The sequence below is a fragment of the Vanessa tameamea genome, chromosome 16 (genome assembly GCF_037043105.1).
Source record: "Vanessa tameamea isolate UH-Manoa-2023 chromosome 16, ilVanTame1 primary haplotype, whole genome shotgun sequence".
Lineage (NCBI taxonomy): Eukaryota > Metazoa > Arthropoda > Insecta > Lepidoptera > Nymphalidae > Vanessa > Vanessa tameamea.
Genome location: NC_087324.1, coordinates 10918195 through 10945137, shown reverse-complemented (window position 1 = coordinate 10945137; position 26943 = coordinate 10918195). Strand labels below are relative to the sequence as shown.

Below are 26943 nucleotides of genomic sequence, written 5' to 3'. Positions count from 1 at the left end.
CTTGTAAGATTTGTATGAAGTGTATTTTTATCTAGCAAAGCTTATTATAAGGTGATAGATAAATTTACTCACAATTCATTGTAACATAATTTTACAGTAAACAAATCCATCTCAATAATCATAACCGCACTGAAAATTATTTATACTACCAGAATAGTCTTCCAAGATAAAAATATAAAATTTATAAAATTATTTTATCAATATAATTAACAATTTTATTTTAATCTGTTGACAAACGTTAGAAAAAAAAACAACAAACTACCTACGTGTATAATCAAAAAATCTAAATTCGAATATTCTTTATTCATAAAAGCACTTTCGAATCATTCTGTTACAGTCTTGAAATAAATACAAACCACCGGTTCGGAAAGTAGATTCTACCGAGAAGAACCGGTAGAAAGAACAGAGAAGAAATATGTTGAACAATGCACTAATTGCACCGTCTGTAATAACTTCACATCACCGCGCGAAGGTGAGGAAGGAAGAAGGAAATACGAAGTTTTGTCTCTAGATGGCGTTAGTTATAAAATTTAAGAAAGAAGTTTTTATTTGTTTTTAAATAATATATCAAAAACTATAAACACTTATATCGTCGATTGATCATTTATATGTTGTAAAAATTAAAAAAAAATGTCTGGTAACAAAAACATGCAGATTCATTAAAATAATAATAGAAAAAAAACAAATTAATAAAATTAGATACACCAAAAGCAAGGGCAACATGTCTGTGAAGATACAAACCAACAATACAGGAAAAAAAATACTATAAAGGTCAATAAACTTTACGTTAATACCAGTGTAGTTCCATAATCGGCAAAATATGAAAGCATCATGTAATTAGTCATTTACTATTTCCTTATAGAAACAAGCTCTAGACTTCAAGTAGCCTTTGTTTTTAAAGTGAAACTTACTTTGGTAGAGAAAGGAGTAACATTTTCTAATCGAATTTGAATGCAACGTAAACAAAGTCCCAAGTGTACTGACTAACACGCGCGTTTCTGTTACAAAAACATTATCATTCAAATAAAAAACCAAGAGAATTATGTCGTGACAAATCTGAGAGCGAATGTCGCTATGTGTGAAACACGATTTTACAGTTAAAACGATATCTGACTTCTACTTGAGCGACCTTAAAACAACATTAATATCACAATTAAAAGACAAAAACAAGCTAAGACGATTAACGGACTATACAAGCTGGGAAGTAAAACGTAAAACTATAATTTAGTTTTATCGTAAAACATCTACTAAATTTATTATTAATTACATATTATTACAGAATTTATAAGTCCGTACCCGTTCTTGTCTAAGTTCCAGGTCTTCCTTCCTTTTATTGCGTTCGTTTTAGTAATATAGTCGTGAGGTTAACAGACATACAGATAACTGTAACTTCGCCATTGGTTATATAAAACGCTTCTTGTGTTTTAAAATGAAATGAATCAGCATTAAAAATGTGTAAGCCGCTTTAAAATAAATCTAAAGAAATATTATCGATCGTTTTTTAAAGAGTTTTTTGTTTTTAATATTTAAATTGTTGCAGAAATTTTTTAAAAGTCTATAAAATGTAATATAAATTAAATTTTATTTAAAAATTTAAATTTGGTATTTTTATTTAGTGACATAATTATTTATTTTATTGTACAATAAAGTATAAAGTAAAGTATTTATTATATACTCTGTAAAGGAACATTGCCCTTATTTGCGTTCATTTTATTATGAAGGAATAATCCAAAGTGCAGTTTATATTGTATTGTAGATATTTTGTAGTTCGACTTTATCTTATATGTTATCTGTAAGAATCCTATAGTTTACATCTAGTTAATCTGATATCAGAGCCAGTAGGTAAATCTTCTATGGTTACTTGTAAATCCCTAGAGTTTGAGCTCATTTGGATTGTTTTATAAATTATAAATACACTCACAAAATTGATAAGAACGTTTTTGAGTTTTTTAATACTACTTATCAAATATAACATATAAAAAGTATGTTGAGAAAACACAAATGTAAGCAAACGTCCGACCATATTCAGCCCAGTCATAAATATCCATCCTAGTAAAAAGATATATAATTGGATAAAGAAATATAAACAAAGATATTATCTATTCTGCATAGTTAAACTTTGCGCGATTTACTTTGATGTACATCGAAAGTCATAAATCTCCAGCTTAAACTAAAAATATATAAAACCTTTTTAGTTCGCTGTTTAGTTAATTTCGTACGATGCGATACGACACGTTGAATTGTAAATATTTATTTTAGTATTAATTTTAACTAATACGATTAAATTTAATTACCTATTTATCCGACTGCGGTCTTAATGTCTCAATTAATTCTGACAAATGAGATGTTAAGTGACATTACCAAAAATTAAATATGGCGGCTAGTGCTGTTCACAATAAAACCAGTTCACCATTTCTTGTTTTTTTTTGCATTTAAATAGACGTGTAATCCGTAGTCTGGTTTTTATATTATAACTTACAATTACGAAAGCAATTTAATGCACTACATATTTCAAATAAAAGTGGCCCCACCGTGTCCGTCTGTTTGTCGAACTAACCGCAATAAACTCAAATACTACCGAACGGTTTTTGATACGGTTTAAATCAATGGACGGAATGATTCATGACGTCTAGGAATATAATTAATTATGATGTAGTGCACATTGGCTGGAGTAGAAATTATTGTTGAAAATTTCGAAAGAAATCATTCTGACTTCTTAGTCAGAGCTCTTGCTTTACTGGTGTGCGTCGCGTTAAACAATACAGTTATATGCATTACCGTATTAACGTTTTATGTAGTTTGTAGCTCTTGCTGTACACATGCGAAGCCGAGACGGTTCGGCTAGTATGATATAATTATTTAATGTTTATAGATGAAAAATGGATTGTGTGAAAGACGATATGGTTAGAAAGAATGTTACTAGTGAGATGAAGTCCGACAGAGAAGTATGGAAGAAGAAGACATGCTGCGCCGACCCCAAGTAAAATTGGGATAAGGGCAGGAGGATGATGATTTTTATAGATGAAAAATTACATAAATTTACTTAAAGGTAATGTTATTTATCGTATATGTTTTATTAATTCGCATGATAATCGTCGAGTACATGGGTAACTCTCGTAAACATCAAGAAAGTAAACAAATTATAAGAATTCAGATGTACGTAACCAAGAGCAAACACTACGAAAGAAATGTTTATGTATAAATTCGTCAGACCTAACCTAAAAGTCATCATAGGTCATTTAACATCGATAGAGTAACTATTTTTTCTTATGAACTCTGTGGACAGACAAACTGGGGCAACTGGGCCACCTGATGATAAGGGGTCCCCATTACCCAAAGACTATGGTGCTATAAGAAAAATTAACCATGCCTTACATAGCCAAAGCGCCACCAAACTTGGAAACTAGGACGTTGAGTTCTTTGTGCCTATAGTTACACTGGCTCGCTCACCAATCAAACCGGAACACACTGGTTATCTATTACTGTTTTACGGCAGAATATATCATGAGCGGGTGGTACATACCCAGAGGGGCTTGCACAAAGCGCTATCGACAAACTAATATAGCAATCTGTATCTTTGATACAAAACAATCCAAAACATTTAAGATTCGATAACTTAATTCAATACATACATTTTCATAATGTACTTTGGTCTCAACAGCTTAACTGTTCATCGTCGTGATATGTCAAATTAAATTGGAATCTTGTGCCAAATAACTCATTAAGTCGTCTTCACATTGAACGCTTAAAGGTGTAATGAGCATAAAATGCATCGTTGATATTCTTCAAAGCATCACATTGACAATTATATTATTACGTTATTACACATATGTTTTACAATACAAAGCCCCTCATTAATTTAATGGTAGCTCACAATCATGTTAACAAACTTAAAATTTTCGCAAGAAACCGGTTGTTGAACGGTATTCAAATAAAATTCATGACTGTTTATATATAATCTGTAAAACTTTAACCATTATTATAATGAGAATTAATGTTGTCAGTTTATCGCATAGCATTATCCTCTTGGCAGATTTAGGACAATCATTCTTAAAGAATTCTAGTGTGACATACTAATTGCACAAGTATGTGCACACGCACAAGCTCAACATATTCCCTTACCCATACTCCAATGGAACCACAAATACTATACAATTATACGTACTCCAAAATCCGAGTTGCTAGTGAGAATTATTCGACAGAAAATCAAATTTTTGTTTTAATGGCCCGACCTTGGGGGCCATTCATTTATTACGTAAGACTATTTTCGCTTGTTTTTGACGCCATCACCCCCCTAAAATAAGAAAAAATAAGAATAGGCCGAGGCCCTCTGCCCTGTTTAATATTTTTACGTAAGAATCTAATGGAAAAAATGAAGCTCGACAATTGTACCATTTTCAAATAATTTTAACTTTGCCAATTTTTTTTATCTTACGTAAGAACTATCGAGACTCCTTCCCACCCCCTTGTAAGAAAATATAAGACATGATCGAACGAACTCCCCCCCTAAGTCGTCTTACGTAATAAATGAATGGCCCCTTGGATTTGCACCTTAATATCAGCGACCTCGAGTCATCCACTGGACCAACGCAGCAGACCGTTTATGCAATAATAAAATTCGTATAAATAGACAAAACCGATTACGGTTTCAGTCTATCTGTCAGATTTTTTGTTCGCATGTTGTCTAATAATTCAAAAATTAATGGATCACGTAAGAGATTAAATTAATCATACTTAGATTTATTTTTATTTGTATATCACTTATTCTCTTTCAATTTTAACTATTGATATAAGTTATCAAATACAATAAGGTTTGATATAAATTTTAATTTAACGCATTCTATTGAGAATCGTTCTTGTTAATTTGAAACAAATCCAACCGAATCAATGTATGCCAACGACATACGAGTACTTTTGTTTAATTACTTTTTTTGTATGTTTTTTAATATGATTTTAAGTGAATTGTAAAATTCTTATGAGAAATAAAGATCTTAAATTCATACAGCTTTCATAAAAACAAAAACAGACATTTTCTTTAATTATTTTATATTATTACGTTAATATTCAAAACTCTAGTCCTTAGTAATTTGATTTATAAATTTCAAGAATATTTAATCATATCATGCTCATGAATCGAGAGGCGCCGTTAAAGCGGTGAACTGCGAGATATACTGTGGTACGTTGCCGTTACCGCGGCTACACATACGTGTACATATAACTTCGGCTACTAAAGTCACACGTGCGGCATGTGTGAAATATCGCGCATATTTATTGACATTTCACATTGAGAGATTTACAGTAAGGATAATATTTCCAATTATTTACCAGAATGTTTGCTCGAATGTGTGGCGACAGATTTATATTTCGATTAATTCCCCAACTGCAATACTGCTTATTTTTTATAACAATAATAGGCAGACATTCAAAGAAAATTGCACCAGATTTTACATTAAAAAATGTTTCATTATTCTTCGCGTCCCGTGCATTAACCTAGAGTTCTCCAATTTGATAATGTACCTTAGCAGTAGCAGATACGACCTTTTGTCAGTCAATGAGAAATTATGTGAAAAGGCATGTTTGATGAATATTTTAGGCTTGTGAATATCAAATGCTTTTACCGTACGTTATACAATTGATCGGGTTCAAGGTGGTTAATATTAAAAGAAAGTTTTTTGGCACCGCCGCGCCGCAGCGGTTAAAACAAACTACTTTAGCCAAACACTAAAGAAATCTCTTTGGCAATATTAAATGCATTCTCAAAAATTTCAAGCAGATATCTATAAAGTGTTTTTTCACCAAAAAGCTTTAATAAAAAAAATAAACAAAAAAATCTACTGCGATTTCGTGCGAAGTACTGATTTCCTGAAACGTTAAAGCCAAAATTCTAAAAACAAAAAAGACACTAGCGTTAAAAAAACGAGAGTTGTCGTGGGACACCCGGTTGGAACGAAGTTCCTTTCACTTTATATATATTAATTAACGGACAATGAAATAAATAACAATGATAAAAGCGTTATTAAAAAATCCCGTGGGAATTAAAACAATAAAAAAATAGAAAGAGACAGGGAGAAAGAGGGAGAGAGAGAGAGAAATATCGCCTGGAAAGGCATAACGCATTTTCCTTATGCAATGATTTCTACCAGTTCAAACTACTATGAGCTGCGTAAGAGAACTTCGTTCCAACAAATCAAAGATAACAAAACTACACACAGAACATGCCAAACATACACGCCACCTACGTCCTATAAAGGGCAGCCTTGCGGTGTCAGCCTTCGCGACCACGCTGGGAGCTCCCAGGCAGACTATAGCAATTGCGTCGAAGAACGACGAGTGTGGCGCGATGACCAGTACGGGCGCGTCACGTGGACTCTTTGGAAGATGTTCACGACCCACCACCCGGACGCGATGAAACCCAGCAGCCACCACCACCAATCGAACGAGAGATAGAATTGAGAAGCGCAGTTTGCTAGAACGAGACAGCAGTGTTAGTATAATTATATAAATGGGAAGATTAGTTCTTTTTTTTTTAATAGTGTTTCTATGATTTCAACGAGAGGACTTAAAATATATAATATAATTGAATCTTTGATATTAACAAAATATAAATTCTTTTATTTAAATACCATAACTAATAAGTAATTATTTAAACGTTATGTAAATAAAACCTCCTTTAGGTATTGTGAGAGATTATTTTTATTTGATCCATTCGTTCAATCGACTAATACAATTCACTAACGCACACAAATAATTATATTATGTTATTTTTATACATCATCATATTATGTGTCATAAATTGTACATGTGTTAATTGTAATGATAAAATATACTACAGAACGGTGTATCATAATTAAAGCTAATTGATATTGATCAACATTATCACAGTTCTTAAATATTTCACTATTAAGAAAAAGACAAAACTTTGTTTCCCTTTTTTACTGCGAAGGCGTTAATAAATAAGTAATTATTGAGGTAGTTAGAGAGTAGTTATTATGTCAAAACCCTTAAAAAATCTGTCTCAATATACGCGCGTTATTATAAAAATTTAGCATTTAATCAAATAGTTATGTTCCAACCTAAACTATCAATATAAATATTTTTATTTACACGAGAGTCCCTATTTTATGAATGGAAGATGTATTGGCCGGTGTCATTCAGGAAGACGGCGGCCTTTAGTAAGGTGTCTAGGCTGGTAATTAAAAGACTAATTTAACTAGTAGACATATATTGCATCTGACATGATACAACATTACATTACATTAAAAACGCAGATTCTTGAAAAACTCGGAGTTGCTCGAACTAACAATTCACGTGTTTAAAGTCAATTCTACCTCTACGTTTCGATAGATATATTTTACTTTAAATATACTTAAAGTAAAAGCTAAATATACCAAAGCTCGGTTAAGACCTCTTCTCGAGTGTGGAGCTGATTCTAGCATGCAGGTTTCCCCGCGACGTTTAGTTAACCGCAGCAAACGGAATGAATTGCATTAAAGTAATCACGTTAAATTTCAATGATGTTTGCCTAGATTTGTGCCCGCAATCTTTGGGTCTCGATTGACATTTTCGAACCACTGGGTCATCCATCAGTGTAAAGCTGTACTTACTATTACTAATAATTGTAAATTGAATCCCTTGCCTTTATCACATTTATTTAAGATCAACGCAATGTGTTCAAGAAACATTGCTAGAAAAATGGTTTATCAGATATTAACGTCCGCCAGTCTTTCCTGAAAGTACTTTTGACACTGGGTTAGTTAGTCACGATAGGGGCTGTTTAGACGGTAAGTGATAATAATAGTGACGGTGACGTCCCAAAAAAAAAAGAACAAGAATAAAGATGTTTACGACACGCACGGGTTCAGATGTAGTTACTCTCGAAACTACCAGAAGCCATTAAGCACTACACGGCGTTAGATTTACATGTAAATATATATATATTTTTTTTTTTTATTCTAGTATTTTTAAGGGGCTCTTATAGACAGCCAATATGTCGGCCGCATCATTACACGCTAATGTAACTATTAATTCAATTGTCACAAATTTCAATTGTTATTTTAAACGTTATTTTGTCAACATAAACAGTGCTATTATGATTTACTTGGTGGTAGGGCTTTGTGCAAGTCCGTCTGGGTAGGTATCACCCACTCATCAGATATTCTACCGCCAAACAGCAGTACTCAGTATTGTTGTGTTCCGGTTTGAAGGGTGAGTGAGCCAGTGTAACTACAGGCACATTGAAAAAGAGTAACTACTGAGTTTCTTGCCGGTTCTTCTCGGTAGAATCTACATTCCGAACCGGTGGTAGCTTTACTTTAAATAGTTTGTTAAATGACGATTCAAAAGTGTTTTTTTTTTTAATAAAGTATATTTTGATTTGATTTGATTTGACATGGGACGTACCATCTTAGTTCCCAAGGTTGGTGGCGCATTGGTGATGTAAGAAATGGTTCATATTTCTTACAACGCCTTTGTCTATGGGCGGTGGTAAACACTTACCATCAAGTGGCCCATTTGCTCGTCTGCCTACCGATATCATAAAAAAAAGTATTAAATAAAATGTTTAGTTTAAGTGTCTTCGAGTAAACAGATACCATAACCCAAAAATCTATATTTCAAATATAAACTGACGAAATTTTATATTACACAAATGACTTACTTCCTTATAATAATTAAAGCTTTACTTTATACATGTCGATCAGTGGCTGTATTATTAAACAATGTTGTGTCTTTTTCTTTCGAACGTCAAATCAATGATGTTAGAAAGGAATAATTTAGTATTTAAACAAAGATATTAAGTAAGGCCGTATGTTTTAACTTAAATATTTCATAAATATAATGTACAAGCGGCTATACCACGAAATTTACGTAAACATTTGATCATAAAACCTAATATTGACTGTTATTACCAACGAATTCTATTTATTTTGTTATCCAACAAGATTTTTTGTCAAAAGTTCATTGAACTCTTCAAAATAATACACATGCAGATGAATACTTGAATAAATCATGAAGTAATACGATAATAATGTTCTAGGCGCAGCGCATCTATCTGAACCCAAACTAAAGTTGTGATGAACCGAATCGGAAATCGATTCAGAACGCTCAATCTCGCTCATACATTTGGAGTTCGAATGTTTGCCGATCACGGGACGAATTCTACAAACTATTTGTCAATTTATCGCGATTCAATCGAAACGTTATCGTTCCTGTTCAGCCATTTCCTATTCAACTGATACAAAAATCTAGCCGCAGTTTAGTCGACGTTCTATCGGTATAAAATCGTAACCATTATAAATGAGTAATATAGTCTGAAGCTACGACTCAGCTGATGTTTATTTTTGTAAGGAATAGTCGATATTGTATCGAAATAGAATCAGGTAGAACCGAGGTGGCCCAGTGGTTAGAACACCAAGTGACCAAGAGGTTTCAAACTCAGGCAAGCACCACTGAATTTTCATGTGCTTAATTTGTGTTTATAATTCATCTCGTGATCGGGGGTGAAGAAAAACATTGTGAGAAAACCTGCATGTGTCTGATTCCAACGAACTACTCTCACCTTCTTTTCAAATCGAGAGGAGGCCTTAGCCCAGCAGTGGGAAATTTACAGACTGTACATGTAGAATCAGGTACGTATCGTGACCCGTTTTAAATTAGTAGAATAGACCCCACTGAGACTGGACGATCGCGTGAAGCCATTAATAATAGATATATTCCAACCCGCAAACCAATGTGACCCATATTTTATCTTAACCCAACCGAGACTGACCTATGTCCTTTAAAACTTATTAAGAAGATTCGAAGACATAAAGTATAGCTGTGTTATTTTCTTCTATAATACTTACAACGTCAACCTTAGAAAGTAATAAATGCAACAACTAGTAAGAATTTAGTTACTTTGTTAAACTAAAAATTTCCATTAAAAGCATTTACATGAACCGAGACGTCCCAGTTGTTGAAACGTGTGCATATTAACCGATGATTGCGAATTCAAAGCGAGGCAAGCACAGCTAAATTTTCATACACTCAATTTTTGTTTATAAATAAACTCGTGCTCGTTGAAGGACAACATCGTGAGGAAACCTGCATGTGTCCAATTTCAATGGAATCTGTGTACATGTATATGGGGCGGATTGGAGCAGCGTGGTGGAATAAGCTCCAAACCTCCTAACAAGGAGACCTTAAACCTTAGCCCAGCTATTAGACATTTACTGCATTACTTGACTTCAATTAATTGATAGATATTTACATATTCTATTTCTTTTGAAAGCACTTTTGAATCGTCATTTAACAAACTATTTAAAGTACCACCGGTTCGGAATGTAGATTCTACCGAGAAGAACCCGCAAGAAACTCAGTAGTTACTCTTTTTCAATATCTAAAAATACAATACAATTATATATGCATGTTATGTCTCCTGCTCCAGGTAGGAGACATAACATACATCATCAATGTCAACAAATATTAACTCCACGCTTTTTTTTTCATCAATATACTCTTGTATCGAATAATATGCCTTCTTTACCAACGTATTTTTTACAATTGACTTGAATCTATGAAACGGCAAAGTTTAAAATGACTGCGGAATTTTATTATAGAAACGGATACCTTGCCCCAAGAATGATTTATTGACTTTGCGGAGCCGGAAACTTGGCGTTTTTAAAAAGTCTCACCGTCCTTGGGGTTTAAGCTTACTTCATAACAAATCCCACCAAATTCGGTTCAATGGTTTGGCCGTGAAAGAGCAACAAACAGACAGACAAAGTTACTTTCGCATTAACAATATTAGTAAAGATATGCCGCTATAGTTAGAATAAAATGACTGCCTATAATAAAGCTATTATAAGACTAAACATATTACTTATATTTATAGTAAAATATTGAAAAAGAAAATTAAAAACGATTTGATTTGATTTGTACACACAGATAACGTTACAAGTAAAATGGTTCATATTTATCCGACAAATGTTTTCGACAGTTTTAAGTAACTCAACGTCAAAAAATTATATTAACGTTGCAGTCCCAATACTGGACAAAATCCTCCTGCCTCCTTATATCACTACGCTTCTTCAATTGTGACTTAGTTTTGACATAATATTTATGTCAGAATTTCATCAGACACATACAGACTTACATGCGATATTTTACTGAACCGACCACGAGATAAATAAATTAGAACTACAAGAACCATTTAATTATTGCTAGTTAAGATCCAAGTGTTCTTTATACTGAGTCACATGAACTATTATTTTCAAATATACTATTTATTAAAAATAAAAAACGTAAAAGATATTTTATGGGACACCCGGTTGGAACAAAAATTAATTTAAATAATATTATACAAAACCGTATATATAATAGAAAGAGACAGAGATAAAAAGAAAGAGAGGAAAAGGTCGTCTGTTGGAGACAGAAAAGTTTTTCCTTACCTGTCGATTTATCTCAGTTCATTCTAATGTATGCCGTGTAAAATAACTTCGTACCAAGTTTCAAATATAAAAAAAAAGAAAAATATAACTAAAACCTCTTTCGAATTCAATTATGTTTCCGACTTTGCTTGACAAAACTAGAAAGCTCGAATAGAGGCTAAGTAAACTCTCAGACAAATTCAAACTCAAACTAATAAGAATTAAGATTTTTACCGTTACGAATGTCGTGTCTGCGCTTACGCTTATGTGGAAATAACCTTGACTTAAATGACCCACACAGAGTCATAGGACAGTGAACTTGAAACTGTACATAAGGCTGCGATATATAAAGATATGTAGTTTCTAAGGGTTACCGTTAAAATGTAATTTGAATTAAACATGGAACTCGATAACTAAATTTAAACGTATAAAAGAACTGTGACCGGCCGGTTTTGATACTTTTTTTAAAGATTATTAAACTCTCGTTTCTGAAACACCTACGATAAATATTATTAAATTGCGAGCTGAATTCGAACAACTTAATCTTTGAGTAGGTACATACGTGTCCGATTATGATAGCTCGTTCAAAACGTACGTTCGTACATTAAGTTATATTCAATTCAAGTGGATATAACTTGTAAAAAATATACATTCACCGAATATGTTGAATAAAAAAATAATAATAAACGTAATCGTAAGAAAATTAAATTAATCTAACAAACAAGTTAAAATTAAACATTGACGCGTGTGTAGACGCGTCAAAGTTTAACTTAATTTTACCTATTCCGTTGCAAACGAGAAGCCCTGCAAGAAAACCTTTATCATTTACCTACTTTTACATTTCATTACATTATTTGTTCACAGATATTATTTCTTTAAAGGAAATGTAATTGTTCTTTTCTTGAGGAGAAGATTTGGAGATTACACCAACACGGGCTACAATTCGGGTTTATGGATTCACATAAAATTTTCCTTAACAATCGAGCACAAGATTTTATCAGAACAAATAGGCAGATTAAAATTTATTGGTGATTATCTAGATTTGAACTCATAAACTTCAATTAAAATTCAAGTATTCTAAGCACAGAGCCATCACGGTTCTTCTATTCCGATACTGTTAATCATAAATAATGAATGATGTAATTAGAACTATTACAAATCATAATCAATCGTTTAATCTTTTATCTGATAAGACGTCATTTATTAACGATACGAAGCGGCCATTTAGTTAAACACTGACTGACTTTCTTCTGTCAGCTTTGACTTGATATACACAACATTATTTGGCAGTTATTGTTAAATTTGTTCCAGAGTTTTGTTGAAGCCCGTTTTAGTAGGTACCAGTCACTCATCCTATATACTACTGCTAAACGTAAATACTTAGTATTGATGTTTGATGTGTTGTTGTACTACAGGTACATGGGACATACAATCTTATTTATCAAGGTTGGTGGCGCATTGGTGGTGAGCAGAAGTAATAGTGAATATAACTGACTGTAATGTATACGGTTATGACCATTTACCATCAGATAATATTATCTAATATTCTATACTAGACAGTTCGTCTTGACGGTAATGTGCGTAAGCGATCCCGTGACGTCACACGAAAAGCTGGATTGGGTACCGCTGGTTTTTAATAGGTATTCCGATGTCTTCAGCGCCGGCAACCCTCACATACTTCCCACATCATACGGTTGAAATACACAAAGGCGTTATTCCAGCGAAAAGAAAAAAAAAAAACATAGTTCGTCTGAGTACTTCATAAAAATGCCAAAAAAATATAAGCAACTACATTTGATAAGAAATCCAAATCCGCAATAGACCAAGACACGTATACATCACACGCTTATTATTTTATTTGTTTAACGGTAGTCAAATGACAATGAAAACATACCGTGGAACGTCACGCTCGGTAACGGAAAATGTTAAAACTACGTTCAACTAAACGTAATCTTAATAAGACGATACTTTCTCTCTACTACAGATCGTCAAACTGTTACATCGGAACAGGTAGAGCAAGTTAAGTACGGAAGCTGCACTTTTCTTGTGTTCCCAGTACCCTAATGTTACAAATACGAAAGTGACTTTGTTTGTTATTCTTACCCGCCTTAACCGCTTAACCGATCATAATAAAATATATAGTATATAATATAAAATGAAACCCATAAAAAATATTATTATTAATTTATCTTTCGGTAACCATATTTTTGCTCCTCTTATTTCTCACCCCTTTGAATTACAAACGAAACTAAATGCTGTACAAATCAATTATACCTGTGTATTCAAGTTATCAGGAATTTATAGAAGAACATAAGGTATCCGTCACTTGCAACGGCCTGCTAATTCCCAACTTTGAGTTGTTATGCCACTGAGATATCTTAACAATTGTGCCAAGTCAATAACCTTTATCGACTTGAAGAGAATTTAACCAAGGTTTTTGGGATCTAACACAAAACCAGCCAATGCGGTGTTTATAATACTGAGAGTATCAGATACAAAATCTTAATATATTTATTATAATGATTATTAGTAGGAATTAGTAGGATTGTGTGAAAGACGATATGGTTAGAAAGAATGTTACTAGTGAGATGACGTCCGACAGAGAAGTATGGAAGAAGAAGACATGCTGCGCCGACCCCAAGTAAAATTGGGATAAGGGCAGGAGGATGAGGATGATATGATTATTAGTAGGAAAGTGCAAAATATCATGTAGGCAAATCGACCGAATTAATAACGCCTGTCCATACTGTGTAGCAATAACCAATACAATAATTAGACATCGTTCAGGTCAACCCTGACATCTGAGTTAGGTCAACATACGTGTAAATACAGCAATACAAAGCATCGTAGACATAGTATAGGCAGGAGATAAAAAAAAATTGTGTTGTTGTGTATGGTGGAAAGAGTAACTACTGATTTTCTTGCAGGTTCTTCTCGATAGAATCTACTTTCCGAACCGGTGGTACCTTTAAATTTAATTCAACACTGTAACATGACTACTCAAATGTGGTCTCATAAACCCACTTGAATAATTAATATTTTGATTTTGTTTTTATAGCTGTATACTTAATGATATCTGCATAAAAATAATTAACAGAATCTATAAAAATATTAGACAAATATGGAGCGGATGTAAAAAAAAATTGTGTTAATCTTTAAAAAAAAAAATTCACATTCCATTTTATTGCAATAATTAATATATAAAATAACAAAAAAAACCAACATAATTGTTTGTACATTAAATTTTATCGAAGTTTACTATTTCATTTTGTAAATATTTATGGAAATGTAATAAATATCAAGTATAAAAATAACTCATCAGTTTATTTTTTTAATTCGGGCAACATTGTGTTACGCCATCATTTCCGTTTTCCAAGTTAAAGTTGTTAATTATACAACTTGATACAAGTTGGATTATGAGCAATGGGTATAGTTTTGGACTGAATAGACATCAACTCTTCGTTTCACGGAATAAAAAAGTATTCATTAAAATTCCGACTATTACTTTGTGATGCCTACACAAACCAACATTATTGGCTATATATGTATGTATTAAAAGTCGATTTCTTTAATAATAATGAATTATTATATTGCTATAATAATGTATGTAATATGTACGAACTAGGCGACGAAAACCAATTTAACATAGTTCTCATACACAGTTCATTCCTTTACAAACAATATAAACCTGTGAACCGAAACGAAATGAAATCTAACAAGTCGTCAATTCGAATACTAAGCACATAAAGGATGCAATGAGGTTGCTTTCAACAGTAAGAAGCCACAATAATGCCTGTATACGTTTACGCCTCAATCGATTTTGAACATTGTACCGTCGGATACGCAGAAATTTTCAGTGTTTTGCACTTTACGCCGACATCAGAAGTTCAAGTATCAAGAGTAAATAACAAAATAATTTTATAAAATTAAATACTTTTACAGTGATAATTTCAGACTACGTAACAATTATAAATACAATTTGATAAACTTCTAAAAAATTAAACAAATTTTTTTCGCGAATCTACAATTATTACTACAGATTATTTAAGATTTCGACCAATGATAGCACGTTAATTTAAGGTCAAAGTTATTTATTTGTCTTTACACTTAGGGTCGCCACACACGAGCCACAACCATAAGACGCAGCCACCGCACACGGTTGACGCCGGCGAGTCCATAAAATGTATGAAAACTACAGGTAATATGCCGTTGGGGGCGTTTTGTGGATGTGGCCGATGTCTCGTGTGTGACGACCGTTATGAATAGAACAGATTGAAGAAAGAAAAAAAGAAGAAGAAAAGCAACAAAAATACATTTTCACAAACTAAAATGATCATAAACATATGAAAATAGGATTGACAGAAAAGTATTGCCAGTCACCAAAAATCCTATATTAGATTGGTCTACACCGAAAGGTTATGCCAAGTAATCGTTTTGCAATTTTACCTAGATAATTGGATAACTATGTCAGGGGATTTATTTTAAAGCACGCAATGTATTTACAGTTATAAAATACAATAAAATCTTCGTGCACAGTTAAAAGCGCTAAAATAATAGTAAAATACCATTCACATTGTATATGCGTCATAAAATCGAGCAACACACCTCTGGTAGCAGAACTCGTTACTCGGACCGGGTCAGGCTAGATTAGTTTAACACGACTATTTCCTATCCAGAAATACGATTCTCATTTTCAGTAAAAAAAATTATAATGATGGCTTTCGTGTGGCTTAGAACAGAACTCGAGATAGCAAGTTCAATACCAGGCTATCAAAACTGATTGGTCATATGTTCAATTTATGTTTTTAATTAATTGTTCGGTGGCAATGGAAAACATAGTGAGGAAATCTACACGCGTGTGTCGGCTCGGATTTTTAAAATAAAATGCAGATAGAGCGCAAGGAACATTATAATGAATAAACTAAAGCGAATGCAAATTCGAATGTTATCTGTAGTAATAAAAAATCTTATAATACGTCAATAATGATATAAATAAAAAGACGCGTCGTTACGCACTTTCGTAATATCCGCCTTTTGTTTTTATAATCTGAGTTTAACGAGGGTAATTTTGCCGCATTGGAGCAGTGTGGTGGAATGAGCTCTAATACGCCTTAAGATGGGTGAAGGCGTTTGACCAACAGTCTATTTCCGGACTTACCATTTAAATTGAAAAACAGTTTTTCTAATCTCTCGTTTTTTTTTTCTAAATAAAATACAGTTAAAAAATATACTTATGTCAAAATTTATGGTAGATTACAATTAAGTGTATTATTTAGTCGTTTAAGCGAAATTGTTCGTAACACATTCATTTTCACTTGTACTTAATTTTAATTAAAACTTGTTGTGTATTTAATGCAAATTCGAGTGTACTTCATTGAAGTAGACCGAGGAGCACTTTAATAATTAATTTCGCAAGCCTGTCACATAATTTCTACTAACTTTTTACTTTTGCTAAATGCTACCACCGGTTTCGAAATTTAAAATCATTTTCATAAATCGAAGCGAATATTTACACTATCATACACAACCACGGAATCTTTTTTTTTCTGAAATAATCAAATCTTAATGCACATAATATGCCATCAAAATTTTTCTATGACTGATAACTATACAAATTTCAATTGTACTGAATTGTTGATTGGCTCGACCCAATGGAATAATATGGAACTAAAATTGGGACGTACCATTTTGGATCTGGTGGCTGTAATTGCAAAGACTCACTCATCAAGTCGTAATATAGACATACAATGCTGATTACAGATAAGCTGATTAGTAGGTGGTACCATCTAGAATATTTTCTACAAAACACAACCAGACTTTAGGACTTACACTTATAAAAAGCATTAATCTATTTTACGTTACCGTTCAATTTATGTATAATATTAATAATGATTATACACAAATATATACTTAGTCTTTATAAAATAATTTTTTAAGGTAGGTGTGAAAATAAAAAAAAAACATGAACATACCTTTATCACATATACATATTAAAATACATTAATAAACTTATTTACACCTAATGTATATTTAGTTTGAATTTGACTATTTTATCTATTAAGATGTTCGAATCCTTGAAAGATCAATTATAATTCATTCGTCGCAATATTGCAACAGTCAGCATTGTCTCAATTCGATACGCCACGGTCTACAAAGCCAACCTTGTAGGACGAAATATAGAGACGCACAACCTGTAAATATGCAATTTTCTGGTTATTCAACGCAAGTAACCGCGTCGAAATTATTTTTAACTTATATGCATACGTCGTTATCCAAGCCCTAGGATACCTCAATATCAAATTACACTGCTATCGGTACAGTCTGCTAGTCGTAACGTGGTAACAGACAGATACTTAACTTTTGCATTTATTGAGCAAGTGTACTTAGTAGGTCACGAAGCGGCAAGTCTCTTCCCGACCCAGAAAAACCTTATGTACGAGGGAAGGTCCAAAAGTCCGCGGATTCAAATGATTGTTATTTCAATAAAATTTCCTCTTAATAATCTTCAATTACAAAACACAGGCTATTTAATTTTAGCCTAGCTAGGATAGCCAGTACTTGACCTGTTTTTCTTTTGATGACCATATTATATTACACATTAAGTCTTTACTCATAGTGCAATCATGTAATAGTTTTATAGATATTTTCTGTGTGAAATAAATAAATTATTAAATTATTATTTAGCAGTTCACATATAATGCCTTTTTCTAATTGAACCTCATTGGACTTCTTTTTTTTACTATTTATAAGCCCTTTAAAATGTCTGGCACGCATAGCAAGGCCACTTTAATTTTTTCTGTTAAACATTGTCTGATATGTCTCCCGCATCATGTTAGTATGCCAGAAATATTCATGCAAGTGCCAACAAACGTTCAAAGTATCGACACAATAGATGAACGATTCGTATCCGCATAAGAGAAGCATTTGTTTTTACATTCCCAATACAATATCTTATCAATAATTGTTCTCATTACATGCGTTACTTGCATTCGAATATACTTTTGTTGCAAAATAAACACTCAGTGGATTTTTAAATAAACATATATCTTTGAGTTAAAGTTGGGTATGTAACTAAAATTTGTTACGGGGAAGAGGACGACCTAAGAAGACATGGATGGAGTGTGTGAGGAGGGATATGATAGAAATGTATGTGAAAGATCAGATGACGAAAAATAGAGGAGAATGGAAGGAAAAGACACGCTGCGCCCACCCCAAGGGAAAGAAGAAGATGAAAGTTGGCTACGCTCGCTTTACATGCTATTGAAAACATAATTGAAAACTACTATCCTTTTACACGAGACTAATAAAATAATTTAACATTATTATAGTTAAATTTAGCTCATTTATCGGCGAAAGGATTTAGACGTTTCAGCTTTACTAGTACATTACGTACAAAAGGTCACATGCATTGCCATGGAAACATAGAAACAAAATACACGAATATTGTACAAATACTATCGGTGTACATTTGAGCACGGTTAATATTTAAGTGATATGTTGAATGATGGATTTACCTACAATATAATAATAATAACACAACGATAAATTTATTAAATTACAATGCAACGCATGCTTTAGCTCTCATTATCTTTACTAATATTATATTTGCGAAACTCTGTCGGTTTGTCTGTCGTTCGCTCTTTCACGGCCAAACCACCGTAACGAGCTTGATGAAATTTAGTATGACGCAAGATTGAACTGCGAGCAAGGTCATGGGCTTTTTATACCTAACACCTGACGACCAGTCCCTAATGAAACCGCAAGCGGCAACTAGTATAATATTAACATAAGTACATGAAATTGGTTATTTGTTACTTTATCACGCAAAGAACTGGTCGTATTCTAATACCATTAATTAGGAAGTGGTTTACGTCATAGAATAATAACAGTTTTTTTTTAATAATGAAAATTAACATCTTGATTATACCGAAAATCGAGCAGGTAACAGCCAGTTCTAAATACAAATGAGTGTCTTAGCGTGTCTCGGGTGCTTGTAATGGTTCCACTTCAACTGCGACGCGAAGGCCAACTTGAAACGTCACTTTGTAAACTAGATTGACATTGATCAATCCATAAAGCAAATATACAATCGTTTAATTTGTTTTTTTTTATGTTGTTGGTTGGCGGACGAGCAAATGGGCCACCTGATGGTGGTTACCACCGCCCATAGACAATGGCACTGTAAGAAATATTAACCATTCCTTACATCACCAATGCGCCACCAACCTTGGGAACTAAGATATTATGTCCCTTGTGCCTGTTTTTACACTGGCTCACCCACTCTTCAAACCGGAACACAACAAAACTGAGTACTGCTGTTTGGCGGTAGAATATCTGATGAGTAGGTGGTACCTACCGAGACGGGTTTGCACAATGTTTTACCGAAACTGTCGAAAGTCTGAATTCAGAAATTCAGAATTTATATTAATTGATGCCTTCGATTATAGAACTAACAATATATTGATGGAAGATTTTATTAGTTATAGCAAACCTTTAAACTAACAGTCTAACTCAATTTTCTTTTAATTGATTGAATTTCGCGTTCGCGCGAATGAGTTCTTTAAAAGTTAAGCAATACAATGAAACGTCTTAACGAACTTTTTCTTTCATCGAGGGCCTTAAACTATAGGATAAGTAATATCCCAAAATGTCTAATTCTGTTTATCCTTAACCATATTTTACCAAATTTATGAAAATACTAAATATATTTTAAAATAAACTAAATCTATTTAATATTAAATAAACAAATAGTTGCTAATCTAGAGAGGCCAGGAGACCTTTAGAACAAGGCAACCTAGTTTAGTCTCCTATTTCCCATATACAATTGCATTTATTAAGACGCATTTAAACTAATGTCTGTGGGAGAGAATAAATTATTATTATTATTATTAACTTAGCAGATTTACCAAAAATAGTTTAGGACATTAAAAAATACTTAAATAAGTACACAGCAATTTTATTTATTTATGATTGTTGTCTGTTTTTCCCGGCGGTTTCTCTTAGTAAGAGTTCTTAGCTGTTGAATTGGGAAAAGTTCAAAGGAATTTTGATACCTGATTGGCCGAAACATTTTAATTATTCTTATATTATACCTTCAACAGATAACGATATAATTTGTATAAATATAATTAATACACCAATACAGAATTGCAGAAGTTACAAAATATTGTCATTTAAAAATAATTAAAGTTTTATAAAGCAAATGAAGATATTTTTTAATGTATGTTTTCTTAATGTTAAAATACTTTTCATTTTCTATTGTATTTTATTTGTGAAATTAGTAATATTTTTAAAAACGATTCTTCAATAGTGTAGTAAAAGATTCTTCCGTGAATAATTGACAAGACAAGAGTCTAAACAAAATTACAAAATTCTAAACTAATCGACCGGAAGTATATAAGAAATAGAGCAAAACCTTCACAGTTTGTTCCGTGAATTTGAATTACAAGGTTCCATCATTTCCACTACTAACAGATCAAGTTAGTAAAAGCGTGTTATAAACATATACGCATATAACTTTGCCAACGCGTAAATATTTATTATATATATTATAAATAACAAAATTGTGGATATAATTAGATAATTTAATTTACTTCTACAGCAAGTATGTCGACTTTTTTGTTACGATAGAGTTCGAAATCACTAAACATACATGATGCTTTGTTTTTAGTATATTTTGACGTTATCAAATACAATATTATTTATTTTTATTTAAAAACTTTATTGCACAACACATGAGTACGTAAGAGAAATCGAAAATATTTGACAAACGGTGCGCAAAGGCGGTCTTCACAGACATCCTTTGGTGATAGAAGCTTAGAACGAAAACAGGTAAATGCATATACAGTACTTCTTACCAAAAATATACTCAGCCGAATTGATGATGTATTTAATTTTTGTAATTAACTAAAAAAACCCGGCCATGTGCGCGCACGAAGGGTTCCGTATCATTATCTATTAAAAATTAAAAACAGCAAAATAAAAAACACGTTTGTTGTATGGGAGCCCGTAAATATTTATTTTATTTTGGGTTTTTTGTTTTTTGTATTTGACATTATACCGGCAACAAAAATACATCACCTGTCAAAATTTTAACCGTCTAACTATCACGGTTCATGTGATACAAACTGGTGACAGACTGACAGACAAACGAACGGACAGCGGAGTCTTAGTATCAGGGTCCCGTTTTACCCTTGGGGTACGGAATTCTATAAACTATTTTCTATATATAAGTTGTCTATGTGTATCTTTGACATTTTGTGTATCTCCGAACTCCAGTAATGTCGTCATAGGATTTGTTGGAGTACAGATTAAGTGATACTACAAGTTACTTAGCATTTACAACAGACATCTAAAAACAAGACAACTAAAAAAGTATTAGTAGATAGTTCTTTACGTGTACGAGTATAGAAATAATATATAAAAAAGTGGTATGTACATAAACGAATAATCAATCAATTTATAATTACTGTGTATTTTATTTGAATAAAGCTCTCTTCGTTTATATTGGAGTAAATACCATATTAAATACTAATGTAAAGCATATTAATCAATTACTTTTAATCAAAGTTACATTAGAAATTTAATTAAAATTAAATCTTAGTTCTGATATAACGAAAGCTTTTAACATTGCTTTATCGAAGGTAATTACTTTCTAGATATAGAATAAAATAAAGGTCATTGACCGTATAAAAAATTATATGTTTGTGCAAATTAATATTTTTTATGATATAGGTAGCCTGACAACAAAATGGGGCACTTGATGGTAAGTAGTCACCACCGCTCACAGTGCATCGTTGCATCTCGTGCACCTCGTTGCATCTCCAATGTGCCACGTAAAGCCGCTGGTCCTGCGCCTGAGCTCGTTCCGGTCGTGTTGGATTTGCCATCTCATCGGATTATGAGAGTACCCCTATGTTTGTGCAGACACTCGTGCACAATAATATGTCCTGCATAGTCTGGTTTCGTTTGAGTTTGGGCGCCACGGCCGAAATCGGTCAGGAGGACAAGAAAAAATACAAAAAAATCGACATACTTGCAAGTAAAATAACAAATTTCTTACACATTCAACTTTAAAAATTATCTCAATTACCTATAAACAGATCTTTAATACTGCACAATAGTTATATTTCTTTCTTTTTCCCGCGGCCGCTCGCTCATTTTACTATTCAACATTTCAAGGCTCCTATTTATTTTCAACAATGCCTCAGTACCATTGTTAGCGCTGTGAAGCGATATTTGCTGGTAATTGTTAACAAAACATTAAATTTACAAAAATAACAACGGATTGTAAAATCTTGACGAAGTGATCATTAATATCCAAGCAAATATATGTAGATGACATAGACGGAAGAGAGAAAGAGATGACAGTAGGTTACAGATATATTTCAAGGAATCATATATCTATATTGATATTATAAAATTAGTTTATTTGTATGTAGGGGATAAACTCCGGACATAATGATCCAATTCTAAAAATGTTTTCACTGATAGATAGTTACACTATTCAGAGTCCTATAGTGTATCAATTGTATTTATATCAAATATTCTCAATTAATAAACTACATCCGTGCTAAGTTAGTTCATATATAAAAATAAAATGGAATTCCTTTATAAGTCCTGGGCGAAAGTTTGAAGTTTATTAGCCATATAATAAACAAAAAGTATATATTAAAAGCGATGTATTCATTTCTACTATAGTATTAGCGTTGACGATGTATGTGCGAATGTATTTTGAAACTTGTTATACTTAAATAATATTGCAATGATTACCAAATAATAAGTACGTCCACAACAATAACCTTGTAAGTTTTATATATCTTCATAAGCAGTTGCGGTTTCTTCATAAACTTAATTTACATTATGGAATCGCTCAGAGTCACTATGTATAAGTTTATTTATATTATTCGATTACTGCGTAATAAATACCTTTAGTGTTTATTAGATTAAGTAGATATATAATTAGGCTTCGATAATCGATATAATCATAGATAATAAATTAAGTAAGATAATTTACCTTCTCCATCCAGTCATGGGTTTTTTCCGCAAGTCTTCCTCGCTCAAGCCATAAAGGCCGATGCAAGCGAGGAACCAAGCCGTCACGATCAGGTAACAGATGACGATCACACGGAACGGAAGGAGGATGACAGTGAAGATCGCCGTCTGTAAAAAAAAACAACTTGGAATCGATCCAATTCAACCACAAACATCTCGATGATCTCAGTAAATATTTCGTTGACGTTACTTTTGAAATAGCTTTCAAAGATAAACCCGGATAGTAAAAATTGCAGAATGCGTATTTTGTCGAATGCTTGCGTCAATTCACTAATTTGTTTACTGAAAACATCTGCATTATATAATAATAATGTCATAATCATTACGTTTATATTTAACAATGTTTAATCTTATCTAAATTAGTCTTTACATTATTCCAAACAATGCAATTTCATAATCTATCCTTCTTATAAAAAGGGGCAGCTGTCAGTCCACAATTTGGTAGAGTAAAATAAGGGAAGTTTTTATATACTCCATCGCACAAGAATTTGACAAAATAATCTGTGCCCAGTTCTCATGAGTAAAGGCCATTAAAAATGTTGCTAATTTATTAAATAAAAAAGTGGCCGAGTGCAAGTCGGACTCGCCCATGAAGGGTTCCGTAGCAGCAAGTAACAAGGTTTATGTTTATGAAATTCAGTTTTTATTTTTATATTTGAGTTGATTGAATGAAAGGTAAATTACGGTTTACTATTTATGACGTATTAAAAAAAAACTCCTTACTAGATTTCGTTCAAACCAATTTTCGGTGGAAGTTTGCATGGTAATGTACAACATTTACTTTTTTTAGTGTTATCATTCTCTTATTTTCGAAGTTACAGCGGGGGACACATTTTACCACTTTGGAAGTGTCTCGCAAACTATTCAGTTAAGAAAAAATAATATACGGAACCTCCATACCATTTTTGAAGACCTATCCATAGATACCCCACACGTATGGGATTGATAAAAAAAAAATTTTTGCGTTTCAGTTCTAAGTATGGGGAACCAACAAAATTTATTGTTTTGTTTTTTCTATTTTTGTGTGAAAATCTTAATGCGGTTCACAGAATAAATCCACTTAACAAGTTTCAACAGTACAGTTCTTATAGCTTCGGAAAAAAGTGGCTGTGACATACGGACGGACAGACAGTCAGACAGACATGACGAATCTATAAGGGTTCCGTTTTTTGCCGTTTGGCTACGAAAACCTAAAAACGATTACATTAAAGCATAAGAAGAATAAATTGTCCGACAGGTCACATTTCAAGCGAACATTGCCAACACTATATCATATACAAGGAAACTGTGAGAAATGTGTTATATACATAACCAAAATATCTACAGAAAAGTTTATATGAAAACCTAAATATCTATATTTTATAGACAAATTACAATCTGTATACTTACAAGTTACAAAATAAATTTCAGTTAATTTTAATTAATCATATCTTACCAATTAAAATAACATAATACCTTAATATTCAAATATATATTTACGCTTTGCAAGTAGGACCATAGTTTAAGAGAGTTTTAATCAAATGCATCAAAACGAAAATGTGAGATGTACTAGCACATAAGGATTACGCCTATTAGGTTCAGATAACAGAACATGTCAACCCGTCTGGAGGAACAGCCTCAACAAACTACTCGAAGATATCATATCCCCCAAGTATGTGCGTTTTCGAGTGTATGCGTTTATATGTGATAGATTTGTAGAAAATATCAATCGATATCTCATCCACGATAAACTTCGTAACATAACAGGAAACGTTTAACAGACAGCCTTGATTTACTTAAATTAGATTCTATTTTTGCACCATGCTTGTTCACTTAATCTGTTTAAATTTACTGTGATTACCAGTATTAGTACCACTACAATTTATTTGTAAAATGTACAGAAATATTCGTAACTAGTTGTGCGGTTTTGTTCACATTTCATGGGTCGGTCGTCAGGTCCAAGACATAAAAAGCCTATTTCCTTAAATGGGGTTCAAACTTGCAATACACAAAATGTAGTTCATTTGCTTAGCCGTGAAGGAGTAACAGACAGACAGAGTTACTTTCGCGTCTAAAATATTGGTATGGATTAATTTCTTAATATAACATTTATATAATATATATATATATATATATGGAATTTGGTACCGGCACCGACAACCATGAAATTTGATACATACATGTATTTTAACAAGGAAAAGGTTATTGTACTCTCCACTTTATTGTAACTCATAACAAGATGGCGCTAAGGCACATCAAATTTATACCGTCCAACCGATCGATGTCAATTGTTATATATACACAGACAGGACAACGTCTAGCGGGTTCTGCTAGTTATTAACAAATTATAAAAAAAATGGAGTTTCACTAAAAATATTTTTAGAGTTTCGGACATATCAATTATAGGTTTTTTTCATTCTTTTTCCTACAATGTACATAATACACATGACACCAAATTTTAATTTCAAGAAAATAATAAGAATCATTTAAATATAAATTAAAAATAAATTATATATAAGAACTTCGCGGGAGAAACTCTTTAGTAAATTCGAAAATCCAATATATATTGTGAATGATAAATGATTTACCTATACATTAATAGGTGCGACCTTGTTAATGTTTTTATAATTATTCATTATGTTTAATTGTATTACATCAATTATTGTATTCACTTAAAATTCGTACGTTAAATATGTACCTATATATTAAATATATTCGCTCTAATGTCGCATGTGTTTCCATGCGCGGTATTTTCGAATAAATCTATTTAACAATCGAAAAAACAAAAACTTAAGACAAATCGAATTCACTCACGATGGCGTATTATCGGACAAAATTAGTGAGTGATACTTGTACTTATAAGATGTATTAGTATGCGTGAGACGAATAACAGTAATGTCAGCAAAAAAAAAACAAAAAAAAAATATATATTTAAGTTTATTTTATTAAATATTAATAGAACGGGCGCGGCCTCCGTAGAAAATAGATCGATAATTGAATTTTGTAACATTTTTATCTAATAAATACATATCTAATAAATACACTATCTAATAAATCCAGCTACATAAATAAAACGAATTAATTTTTATAGTCTACTTATAAATAATTTAAGAACATAGGTAGTCTTTAATATTATTATAAACCTAGAGTATGCGAGTAACTTATATATTAATAGCATAAACCGATTTTTGTCCCAGTTAATAAGGGACGATAGTCGCACATAAAAAAACAGTTGTGATCTCATTTTGAAGAGCTCCAGCCATAGATGTGCGGAAAAATAAAGAGGATTGCAATTTACTAAATTGTTACAATTTAAAAAAGACTTAATTTTAGAGAGCGGAAAAGTTACTGACCGGTTGGAGTATAAAAAATGAACAACTTAAAAAAATTTAAAGTAAATTGTTATCGCCAGACTCCAATTCCAACTTAGCTCATTTATACTATTTGACATTAAAAAATATTTTAATAAAGTTTCATCATTTTTGTGCCAAATGTAAATCAGTGA

At 32.3% G+C, this 26943-nt stretch overlaps 2 protein-coding genes across 3 annotated transcripts in view; both read right to left on the bottom strand.

Annotated features, from left to right (window-relative positions):
- LOC113394226 (phosphotriesterase-related protein) overlaps positions 1-26943 on the bottom strand; it is a 193339-nt gene that overhangs the window by 30094 nt on the left and 136302 nt on the right. The window lies entirely within an intron of this gene.
- LOC113394266 (lysophosphatidylcholine acyltransferase) overlaps positions 1-26943 on the bottom strand; it is a 57645-nt gene that overhangs the window by 27170 nt on the left and 3532 nt on the right. The window contains exons 2-3 of one of the 2 annotated variants that reach the window (XM_026631508.2): positions 23422-23567; positions 6240-6466 (exon numbers count right to left, since the gene is read on the bottom strand). In XM_026631508.2, the coding sequence (XP_026487293.1) occupies positions 6240-6466; positions 23422-23567 (373 nt within the window). The remainder of the gene's footprint in view (positions 1-6239; positions 6467-23421; positions 23568-26943) is intronic. The other variant, XM_026631509.2, reaches the window with a different exon arrangement.